At 37.4% G+C, this 12,767-nt stretch overlaps 1 protein-coding gene across 3 annotated transcripts in view; it reads left to right on the top strand.

Annotated features, from left to right (window-relative positions):
- USP24 (ubiquitin specific peptidase 24) overlaps positions 1 to 12,767 on the top strand; it is a 138,111-nt gene that overhangs the window by 37,894 nt on the left and 87,450 nt on the right. For all 3 annotated transcript variants that reach the window (XM_020289190.2, XM_075998608.1, XM_075998616.1), the window contains exons 6-8: positions 8,199 to 8,234; positions 8,600 to 8,665; positions 12,280 to 12,345. In XM_020289190.2, coding sequence (XP_020144779.2) covers positions 8,199 to 8,234; positions 8,600 to 8,665; positions 12,280 to 12,345 — 168 coding nt within the window. The remainder of the gene's footprint in view (positions 1 to 8,198; positions 8,235 to 8,599; positions 8,666 to 12,279; positions 12,346 to 12,767) is intronic.

Below are 12,767 nucleotides of genomic sequence, written 5' to 3'. Positions count from 1 at the left end.
CATAGTACAGTTTTGTTTCATCTTTTTATAGAGAAATGTATTGAAAAAGATTTTCTGTGCTATAGAAACGACAATTTACTCCAAAGGAGTAAAACAATCTGTGAAAAATGACAAGTAAATATCCCCTATGGCTCATAAAGTTGCCTAAAGTGTTTTTCAGACATTGTAGATTTTTTCCATAGCTGTTAACTAGTATCATGAAGAATTTTATAGATTTGGAATGATATCTAGTGAAATGAGAAATGACTTTAAGCCCCATATATTGGATTATCAGAACTGCAGTTTGATTGGTGTCCCAATTTCTTAGAGATATTTGAGAGACTAGAGCATTTGCAATGACTTAAGATGATGAATTGTACCTAGAAAAAATAATCTAGTACTTAGTCTCCTGTATAAGTTTCTTTTAGACTCCCTAAACATTAAGACTTTTGCTTTTTCAGGCCCAGAAACAATATTTTTATTTTATATTCAGAGTTCTATGATATGTCAATAACATTTTGCCCACAAGGAGTACATAATCTGAACAGTCATTTAGTTCAAACACTTGCTTTTGAGAAATAGTTGAAAGAAGTCAAATTTAGTGGAAAGAAAACTTGTCCATTGCTTTCATAAAAGCAGAGGTTTAGGTCAGCAGTCATTTATTTAACATTTACTATGTGTCTGGCATTATTCCAGGTTTCTGAGTTATAAATAAACTGTCCTTGTCTTTAATATAAAAAATAATAAGACGTGATTCCTAGCTTAATATAGTGAAGAAAATATGAAAACAAAAAATTACAGCATAATATATATTAGGTGCAATTATAATAATATGTACTATGCATAGAATTCAGAAAAGGCAGGGATATTGCCACCTTGATGGGTCAGGCAATACTCCAGAGAAGGGGTAAGAGCTGAGTGGAAGTGCCAGTGAATGTGTTCTTTGGAATTTAATCCCCACAACGACTCTTCTAGTTGGGTACTATTTTTACCCTCATTTCATAGATGAGAAACCGAGACAGATGGAGGTTAAGCACTTGCCAAGTCTGCGTACCTAGTTATAGGAAGAAGAAGCCATGTAGTCCAACCAGAGTCCGTGTTCTATAATAACGATACACACTACTGCTTCCCAAAATGTTAAAATCTTCTCTTTCAATATCTGTGAAAAATGATGATGGTGTTTTGATAGGGATTGCGCTGACTCTGTAGGTCACTTTGGGCAGTATAGACATTTTAACAATGCTGATTCTGCCGACCCATGAGCATGGTATATTCTTCCATCTGTTTACGTCCTCTGCTATTTCCTTCTTCAGTGTTTCATAGTTCTCCCTGTAGAGGTCTTTTACCTCCTTAGTTAAATATATTCCAAGATACTTTACTTTCTTTGTTGCTATTTTAAAGGGAATTGAGTCTTTGATTTGGTTCTCATTTGTGCTGTTGTTGGCATATATGAATACCTCTGATTTCTGTGTATTGATTTTGTATTCTGAGACTTTACCAAATTCATTTATCAATTCAAGGAGTCTCTTGGTTGAATCCTTGGGGTTTTCTAGGTATGATATCATGTCATCAGCAAAGAATGAGAGTTTGATCTCTTCTGGTCCCATTTGGACGCCCTTAATTCTGCTCCTTTGTCTGATTGCCGTAGCAAGGACTTCCAGCACTATGTTGAATAGAAGTGGAGATAGTGGGCAACCTTGTCTTGTTCCAGTTCTAAGTGGGAATGCTTTCAATTTTTCCCCATTCAGTATGATATTGGCTGTGGGTTTGTCATATATGGGTTGTATCATTTTTAGGTAAGCCCCATCTATGTCTATTTTGTAGAGCTTTCTTATCATAAAAGGGTGTTGAATTTTGTTGAATGCTTTTTCTGCGTCTATTGAGAGAATCATATGGTCTTTGTTTTTGCTTCTATTTATATGGTGAATTACATTTATAGATTTGCATATGTTGAACCATCCCTGCATCCCTGGGATGAAGCCCACTTGGTTGTGATGGATTATTTTCTTGACAAGCACCTGGATTCGATTGGCTAGGATTTTGTTGAGAATTTTTACATCTATATTCATAAGGGATATTGGTCTATAGTTTTCTTTTTTGTTGCATCCTTTCCTGGTTTTGGTATCAGGGTTATGTGCGCTTCATAAAATGTGTTTGGGAGCATTCCATCCTTCTCGATGTTGTGGAATAATTTCTGCAGGATAGGCACCAGTTCTTCCTTGTAGGTGTGGTAAAATTTGGGTGTGAAACCATCTGGTCCAGGACTGGAACCAGAGAAGCCCCGTATAGCAAAATCAATCCTAGGCAATAAAAACAAAATAGGAGGTATCAATCTACCAGACTTCAAACTATACTACAAGGCTATAGTCATTAAAACAGCTTGTTACTGGCAGAAGAACAGGGACATTGACCAGTAGAATTCTGTTCAGAGAACCTAGATATAAAACCATCCTCATATAGCCAACTAATATTTGACAAAGCAGACAAAAACATACACTGGGGGAAAGAATCCTTATTTAATAAATAGTGCTGGGAAAACTGGATAGCCACATGTAGAAGACTGAAAGAAGACCCACACCTTTCACCTCTCACAAAAATCAACTCACACTAGGTAATAGACTAAAACCTTAGGTGTGAAACTATTAGAATCCTAGAGGAAAATGTTGGAAATACTCATCTAGACATCGGCCTAGGCAAATAATTTATGAAGAAGACCCCAAAGACAATCACAGCAGCAACAAAAATAAACAAATGGGACCTGATCAAATTAAAAAGCTTATGCACAGCCAAAGAAACTGTCAAGAGAGCAAACAGACAACCCACAGAATGGGAGAAAATTTTCGCAAGCTACACATCCGATAAAGGCCTAGTAACTAGAATCTATTTAGAACTCAGGAAATCAGCAAGAAAAAAATCAAACAACTCCATCAAAAAATGAGCAAAGGACATGAACAGAAACTTTTCAAAAGAAGACAGAATAATGGCCAACAAACATGAAAAAATGCTCAACATCTCTAATCATCAGGGAAATGCAAATCAAAACCACAGTGAAATAGCACCTAACTCCAGTGAGAATGGCCTTTAACACAAAGTCCCCAAACAACAAATGCTGGCGTGGATGTGGAGAGATAGGAACACTCCTACATTGCTGGTGGGACTACAAACTAGTTCAACCTCTGTGGAAAGCAATATGGAGATACCTCAAAGCAATACAAGTGGATCTACCATTTGATCCAGCAATTCCACTACTGGGCATCTACCCAAAAGATCAAAAGTCACTTTATGAAAAAGACACCCACACTTGAATGTTTATGGCAGCACAATTCACAATTGCAAAGCTGTGGAAACAACCCAAGTGCCCATCAATTCATGAGTGGATTAATAAAATGTGGTATATGTGTACCATGGAGTGCTATTCAGCTTTAAGAAACAATGGTGATATAGCACCTCTTGTATATTCCTGGATAGAGCTGGAACCCATTCTACTAAGTGAAGTATCTGAAGAATGGAAAAAGAAGCACCACATGTACTCACCAGCAAACTGGTATTAACTGATCAATACCTAAGTGGACATATAGGAGTAACATTTATCGGGTGTCAGGCAGGGGGGAGGGGGAAGGAGGGGATGGGTATACACAAACACAACGAGTAAGAGGTACAACGTTTGGGGGATGGACACGCTTGAAGCTCTGACTTGAGGGGGGAGAGGGGCTGTGGGCAATATATGTAACCTTAACACTTGTACCCCCATAATACGCTAAAATAAAATAAAAAATAACAAAGAAAAAAAATCTTTCAGTTTGTTGAGAGGACTAAATGACAAATATATGTACACACACTGAACATGGTGGTTCACTATAGTAAATATGCAGCAGATGGTCATTCTTTTCCCTTCAGTTTACATGTGCAACGACCAAGACCCAGAAAGGTTGGTCTTTGGGTTTCCTCTCGTTACCACAGAGGGGTTCTTTCTCTCACGAAGGCTCTAGATCCCCTCTCCTCTTGCCTACTCAAGCATATCATTCCTTAGGTTTTATATTCTTTCTTCAGTATCCTCAGTCTTTTCCCCACTCTCAGATCTTTACCCCTATATACAATGTGCTCTGGTATTTCACATCTTTAAATATTAAATAAACTTTTAATATCATATCCCTCTCTAGCTTCAGCATGGTCCTCTGCTCCCCTGACAGCCATACCTTTTGAAAGATTCCATGTCCTCTCTCAGTTATTCTTTTAGTGGTTACTCTAATATTTTAACTTGCTAACTAAACAAAACCTGAATTTCATCAATATGTTTATCTTCCTTTGAGCAATATATAAAGGCCTTAGAATGTGTCACCTAATCACCCCCCTCCTGATTTATTATCTCTGTCTTTGTTGTGCATTGTTTTAGTCTCCTATGTTTTTTTACTCCATAAAGTAGATAAGTGCATCATATAAAGTGTGCTTTAGTAAAGGCCCATTAGTGGTTAAGTCTTTGTTTCGGATGGCCTGAACTTAACTCTGTTTACCATTCCTTGTAGAATACATACTTTCACTGGGTTTGAAACTCTTGATTGATAACTATTTTCCATCAGAATATTAAAGATGCCATTTCACTGTCTTCTGGTTTGGGTATTGCTTTTGAGAATCTGGCTGTTGGTCTGACTGTTGTTCCTTCATTAGAGATACCTGTCTTCCCTCCATGCCTATATTTTGAGATCTCTTTTTTCTCTTTGGTGCTTGTCAGTTTGACTCTCATGCAATTAACCAAGGTATTTTTATTTACTTTGCTTCAGATTCATTGAAGTTCTGAATCTAAGAATTAATGTCATGCATCAATTCTAGAAATTTCTCAACCATTATCTTTTTTTTTTTTTTTTTTTTTTTTTGAGACAGAGTCTCGCTTTGTTGCCCAGGCTAGAGTGAGTGCCGTGGCGTCAGCCTAGCTCACAGCAACCTCAAACTCCTGGGCTCAAGTGATCCTTCTGCCTCAGCCTCCCGGGTAGCTGGGACTACAGGCATGTGCCACCATGCCCGGCTAATTTTATATATATATATCAGTTGGCCAATTAATTTCTTTCTATTTATAGTAGAGACGGGGTCTCGCTCTTGCTCAGGCTGGTTTCGAACTCCTGACCTTGAGCAATCCGCCCGCCTCGGCCTCCCAAGAGCTAGGATTACAGGCGTGAGCCACAGCGCCCGGCCTCAACCATTATCTTTTTCAATATTGTTCTTTCCCCATTAATGTCTTTTTCAAGAACTTTGGATACACGTTAGCCTTCTTATTCTGTCCTCCATGTCCGTTAACCCCTTTCATATTTTTTCATATTTTCCATCTTGTCTCCTTGTGCTGCATTGCTTTTTCCAGATCTAATGTACAGTTTACTAATTTTTTTCTATTTATATCTAATCTGCTGTTTAACCTATTCGAGTCTTTAATTTCATTACTGAATTTTTCATTTATATAAATTGTTTTCTTCTTTTTCAACTCTGTTTAGTAATTTTTTTATTGTCTCATGTTCTTGACTCATATTTTTAATCCCTGGTTTATTTAATACTAGCTGGCTTTTACTTGTTTTGTATGTGTGTGTATGTATGTGTATAGAAATATATTCAGACTTATTTCTTCTTCTTCTTTGTTTTCATGTTTCTTAGAATTTAATCTGGGGGGATTTTTTGTGGCGTAAGTTGAAAATTTTTTTCTCCAAAAAGGATTTACTTTTACTTCTTCCAGTGCCTGGAAGCGCTAAAATCTGGGACCACTGTAGAATAAATTCTTAGCTTAAGATTTTTGAGACCATAAAGTCAGTGTGAATTTGAGCAGGAAAGCCATATGAAGGCAATTCTGTGGTTACAAATCCTTGGAGAATTTTTTTCTCCCCTCCATCCAGTACCCAAATCAAAGTAGGCAGGCTTCCTTATTTTCCCTTTCTGCGTGTAAATTTATTTCAGTTCACCTTACACTGAGGTTGTAGCCTTTTAGGTTCCAGCTTTACAGTCTCTGAGTTTCCCTGTGTCACCTTGGCCTTATGTCCTTTTTCTCCTGCAAATGGAAGCTTGAGGTCACCAGGATTCCTCAGGTGCCTGTGAAGTGAAAGCTGGCTTCACAATCTGTCTACCTCACACGCTTCCTGCTTTCTCTTTGTTTTAAACTTCTGAGTGTTCTGTTGCCCACTTAGCTGTATTTAGTTGTAAAAAATTATTTTTTAATATTTTTATCCAGTGGTTTTAGTTATTTTCATCTGGAAAGCTGTTTAGGGAAACTACACCAAAGCCCCCATGAACTCTTCAGAGCATTCCATTCTGCCTTCTTTTTCCACCATCCCACTCTTGTTAGGGCACCAATACCCTCCATGTTTCCAGATCGGCAGGAAATGTCTCTTGGCCCCATCGGCAGCAGCACTGGGCACGGTTGCCGTGTCCAGGGAACTGTCTCCTCCTTGGCTTTTGGGACACAGTGCTTTGCATTTCTGCCACATTCCCTCTCTTGACTCCTTCACCTCTACGCAGTTTTGACCCAAGGCTTTCCTCTCTTTATTCACTACACTTACTCCAAGAAATATCTTCCATTCTCGTGTATTTAAATGTCATCTTTATACTGATGGCCTTCCAGCTCTGTGCCGCAGACCTCCTCTCTGAGCACACCAGATTTGAAGAGTCAACTGTCTCCCCTGGGTTGCCACGCAGAGTTCTCAAATTTAGTGTGCCTACAACGGAACTTCGTTTTGCATCCAAGCCTTCATTCTTCTCCTTTTTAATGAATAGCAGCACCATCTACCTAGGTGCTCAGGCCGAAAGCATGGGAATCAGCCATGATTCATCCCTTTATCTTACTCTCCATATCTAAACCTCTGATTTAATCTCAGGTCCTCTGATTTAATCTCAAGTATGTCTCTAGTTGACTTCTCTCTTTTGCTACCATCCTACCCACACACAGCCGTGTCCTATCTAGTCTTCTAACTGGTTGTCTAACTAATTCTCACTCTCCTATTCATCCATTGTTTCATTTGTCACAGAACTGCAAAAGTGTTTTTCTTAAAACATAAACACTCTCTTACTTAAAACATATCTGTTGGCCAAGTGTGGTGGCTCACATTTATAATTCCAGTACTTGGGGAGGCCAAGGTGGGAGGATCGCTTGAGGCTAGGAATTCAAGACCAGCCTGGGCAACATAGTAAGATCCCATCTCTACAAAAAAAAAAAAAAAAAAAAAATTAGCCAGACATGGCACATGCCTGTAGTCCAAGCTACTTGGGTTGCTGAGGCAGGAGGATTGCCTGAACCAGGAGTTAACTTGAGCCAGAAATTCAAGGCCACAGTGAGCTATGATGACGCCACTGCACTCCAGCCTGGGCAACAGAGCAAGACTCTGTCTTGAAAAACAAAATAAAGAAAAAAAAAAAAAAGCAAAAAAACAAATGCATCTGATGCTTTGCTTCTAATTAGTGGGTAAGTTTCTGCATGATCTAGCCTTTGCATCACTCTGCAGCCATATCTGTGTCATTCCTTGCTCACCACGTCCTGGCTTAGGAGAGTTTTCTCCATTTCTTAAACGTAGTACACTCTTTTCTCCTTCCCCAAATAGCACCTTTGCCATTTCAGCTTCTCTGGCAGGATTGTTCTTTAAATGGCTAAATCCATCTCATCCTTTAGGTTATGGCTTAAAAACTACCTCTTCAGAGAGGTCTTTCATGATGACCACTACCCCAAATGTGCTGATTTTGTTGGTATTGTTGACCCTGCTAAAATAAGAGTTCTGTGTAAGCAGGTATCACATCTCTTCTTAGTCACTGTTCTATAGCCCCTAGAACAGTGAATGCTCAGAAAAGGAAAGAAAGAAAGAAAAGGAGGAGAAAAGAAAAAGCTTGGTTAAGTGTATTAATTAATTATACAGCTGGGACTAATAATTTCTAAAACAGAACTTTCTTAGAAAATTTAACTCAAGTTACCCTGTGCCTTGGAGAGCCTAAACAACTGATCTCACCTACCCCAAAATGCATAAATGTTCCACATTGTGGAAATTCCATCACAATATAGACTTATAGACGCCCAAAATTATATATGGTAATGTCAAAGACTCATATTAGGAAACATTTGGGGAAAAAAACTTTCAGAATAGTTTTCAAATTTTGACATTTTTTTCTCTAACTTTTCATTTCAGGTAAAAGAAGTATAAGAGTTAATGGGGAAGCTTTTATATTGCCATCTCAATTTTGTTTTGTTTTTTTCCTCATAGGAACCTCACGGATGGGTTGTGGATTTGGTAAATAAGGTATACAACTTTTATTAATGTTGTCATGTCATATAGTATATTTTCCATTTTCTGATGAGATTTCCCAGAGTTTGGTGTTTTAAGCAAATGACAGCTATAGACAATAATCAAAAATATTTTTAAGGAGATAGGTTTCATAGTTCCTTCTTTTTTGTGTGTGTACCACGTGTGCAGATGCACATCAGCTTTTGGATTTAGCACATCTCCTGCTGTGTACCACAGGAATGTTGGAATGATTTTATGAGGGCTCTCTTGAGACCAATATTATAGAGCACAGTGAGAGAGTAGAATGTTAGCCTTAGTTCCTTGCTTAAATTATTAATAAATAGCAATTTAAAATTAATTTGTGCCCCTTTTCTTCTCAGTTTGGAGAATTAGGTGGATTTGCAGCAATCCAAGCCAAGCTCCATTCAGAAGATATAGAACTTGGGGTAAGTTCAACCACTGTATGTGCCCAGTGTGGAACTTCACTCTGTTTGCATTGTTATACAACCAGGGGACAGTCTGGACATAGTAAGTTAAATGTTAACTTAAAAATTAATCTTTAGAGGAGCAGATTTCATGGTTCTGATAGCCAGAGAAATGTTTACTCCTAATCATAACCAAATTTACATTAGATTGTTTGTGTGGGCTTTTTTGTTTGTTTTTAAGAGACAGGGTCTTGCTCTGTTGCCCAGGCTGGAGTACAGTGGCATCATCATAGTTCGCTGTAACCTCTGATTCCTGGGCTCAAGCGATCCTCCTTTCTCAGCCTTCCAAGTAGCTGGCACTACAGGTGCACACCACCAAGGCTGGCTAATTTTTAATTTTTTTGTATAGACATAGTCTCGCCATGTTTCCCAGGCTGATCTCCAACTCCTGGCCTCAAGGGATCCACCTAGGCTTCCCAAAGTGCTGGGATTATAGGTGTGAGCCACCACATCTGGCTAGTGTTTTTTTACCTCACTATTTTTCCTTTGCCTATGGTATATTTCTCTTAATTTGTGAATGGTTACATGAAATTATTTTACTTTTTAAAGACAGTTGCTATATGTGGCAAGTATATATTAATAATATGTATGTAACAATTTTACGACTCAGTTAAACAATTATGTAAATTAGAATTTATAATATCAGGCACAAATAAAAATATTTTAATAAGGTTGTTTAGTAGGCTTTTTAGTGTTAAGAAACTTGTAAGTGTCTGGGCGTGGTGGCTCACGCCTGTAATCCTAGCACTGTGGGAGGCCGAGGCGGGTGGATCGCTCAAGGTCAGGAGTTCAAAATCAGCCTGAGCAAGAGTGAGACCCCGTCTCTACTAAAAATAGAAAGAAATTATCCAGACAACTAAAAATATACATAGAAAAAAATTAGCTGGGCATGGTAGCGCATGCCTGTAGTCCCAGCTACTTGGAGGCTAAGGCAGAGGATTGCTTAAGACCATGAGTTTGAGGTTGCTGTGAGCTAGGCTGATGCCACGGCACTCTAGCCCAGGCAACAGAGCAGGACTCTTGTCTCAAAAAAGAAAGAAACTTATAAGGGCTGTAACTTGGGAACTTAGAATCATTCCTCTGGTGTAGTTTTTTTATATACCTCATTTTCATGTCAACATAATTTTCTCAAAAAATTTAACCTGTGGTAAGGAGAATAACCTAATCTTTAATTTTTAACACACTGCTGACCTGTTTGTAGCTGAGAGCACTTTATTCTGTTCTCTAGTTAATTAATCATTCAATTAAAAACTGTTATGTCCTTGGCATGCATAAAATACTGCTAACTACTGTAATTTGATCTCTGCAGAAAGCGATGTGATATAATAATATCCTAAGTGTTGCAAATTGTGCTTACAGTAGCAGCTATTTCTGTGGGCCCATGACTCATTGACTCCCATGGTCCCTCTGGATGAAGGAAATGGCAGTGGGCAAGCAGAGAGACTGAGATCACATGTCTGTCACATTACTGACACTGATCCAGAAGTCTCTTCTTTTTTCCCTGGAAGTTTATTAGGTTGTTGGACTGTCCTTTTGATGCCTGTTGAATAGATTAAGTATGTTGGAAATGACTTTATTGACCTGAAAGATAATGTGTAGTGATTTAAGAAGCAAAACAAAAGAAAAAGACCTCTTCAGATCTAAGGTTTTATCCAACTTACTTGTTTCTCAATACCTGGTCATTGGGCAATATCAGAAATAAACTTTATTTTTAAAGAATATTGAAACACTCACTAATTACCTGCAGAGTCAACTTATTAAACGAAACAAAACAAAATAAAACAAAAAACAGAACAGCCTGAAATTTCTACTCAGATGAAAATTGGCCAAGGACAGATACTTAGGAATCTAGGCTTACCTCTCCCTGTTATCAGATGTCCTGAGGTTAAGGATTCCTTCAAGATTTTTCCCTTAGGTGGTTGCTGTAGTTGTAGAATTGTATTACTTAGGTTTTATTGAGGAGATGTTAAAACTCAGGCATCAAAAAGATTCCAAAGATTGAGACTCTTTTAGCAAAGTACAATTAAAATTCCTGATAAATGCCTGATTAGAAGACCAGTTAAGAAGGTGACTGTGACCCAGAACAAATTTAGGCCACATTATAAGACTTGAGTACCCATCACATATTTTTTAATTTGAAAAATATTGGGAAGAAATATTAGTCACCATGTAACCAGTTGAAAATACCTGTTCAAAGTAAGAAATGAAAGTTGCCTGTCCTTCCACCCCTCGGACACACATGTCTACCTCCTAGGTAATGGTTAACAATTTAGTACATAGCCATTCTGACTTTTTCCTAATTTATTTAAGTCTGTACATATTCTTTTTCGTTCTTTCTTTAAAACTAAATTGTAATCAAGCTATACCTAGTAGTGTGTTTTCATTTAACGTTATGTCATGGACATCTTTCCACATAAGTTTTTCCATTTCTCTGTGGCCCCTGGAACTGTCTCATCCTCGTACTCTGGGTTGTTGCTGGTGGAGGTTTTGTTTTTTGTTTCCTGTTGAGGGGAGTGAAGCCAGCTTGCCTCTGTGCCACCATTTTGGAACCAGAAGTTACATAACAATCTTTCATTTTTATTGAGAGTATCTCTTGATATACAGACGTTTCAAGATTTTACATAATCAAATTTTTCCTTAATGGCTAAAAGTTTTCTAACTTGCTTAGGGAATGTTCCCGTACCTCACAGTTCTAAAAATATATTTTTTCTTTTTGTAAGTTTATATTTTTAGTTTTTAAACTTAGCTCTTGAGTTCATTTAGAATTTATTTTAATATGTTGTATAAAATAGGGATTCAGTTTTATTTTCTGCCAAATAAGTAACCAATTGTTATAAGATCTTCTATTGAATTATTCACATTTACTGGCTTTGTCATACATCAAAGTCCCATGTGTATATATGGATTTGTTCCTGAGCGTCTATTCTAGTCATTCATTCTTTGGTTCATTTCCGTATTATTGCTATACTGTTTTAGTTATTGGTAGTGCTGGTTCTGCACAGTATCATTCTTTTCTAAAATTTTTTTTAATCTTCTCATAGTTTTACTCTTCTAGATATGAAGTCAGCCTATCAGGTTCCCCTGCAGAAAATTCCACTCATGTCATATTTGGAATTGCATTAAATATATAGGTTGGAGTGTAGAGAATTGACATTTTTATAGTACTGGTCTTTTCATTCAGGAACATGGTACCTCCCTATTTATTTGGGCCTTCGCTTATGTATTTTAGTTGTTTTATAATTTTCTTCAAATAAGCCTTCTGTGTTTTTTATTTAAAGGCATATTTCACACCTTCCTCAACTATTCTCTCCCTCATTTCATCCAGTTCTCCAAAGAAGTTTTATTGACATATTCTGATGTATATTACATTAAATTTCTGTAATAATTTAAATGGGTTGACATCATCATATTAATTCTTCGTATCCAAGAGTTTAGTTTGTCTAGTCTTTCATTCACGACTTGATCAAATCATTATTTAAACTTTTCTCTGATATATGAAAAGGGATTTGTTTCATTTTTACAGGAAAAAAATCCTCTCAAATCTATTTCTAAGCTTCAGTGTCTTTTTTTCCCAGGCCGTCTCCGCATTGGTGCAACCCTTAGGAGTGTGTGCAGAGTACCTGAATTCCTCAGTGGTGCAGGTAGGATTAAACCATTTCGCATTACTGCAGAGGGTGACCCAAGACAGGCAAACAGCGATCATTTTCTTTTCATCAGGTTGTTCAGAGTTGTGCTTAATCCAGAGTAATTTCTTTTTTTCAGATTAATTATCCTTTTAATATAATATTATCAGAAGATAAACCAGTGTTTAATAATTTGAAGTATAGGAGATCTCTAACATTTTAGAAGGGTATTTACCTTTTCAAATTATCATTTTATCAAGTATAATTTTTATTTATTTACTTTTCATTTCCTCATCCCTGTTTGCTTTGTAGGATTTGTGTAAGGGTTCAGTGCCATTGCGTATCACAGTCGATCAGTGTTGAGCAGTGAGCTAGGCTCACTTACTGCTAGCTCAGTCACTCAACTTTCGAGTGACTTAACAGCACATCTTGTCTGAATT

This window comes from Microcebus murinus, chromosome 2 (genome assembly GCF_040939455.1).
Source record: "Microcebus murinus isolate Inina chromosome 2, M.murinus_Inina_mat1.0, whole genome shotgun sequence".
Taxonomy (NCBI): domain Eukaryota; kingdom Metazoa; phylum Chordata; class Mammalia; order Primates; family Cheirogaleidae; genus Microcebus; species Microcebus murinus.
Note: the sequence above shows the minus strand (reverse complement) of the source record. Positions and strands in the feature narration are given on the sequence as shown.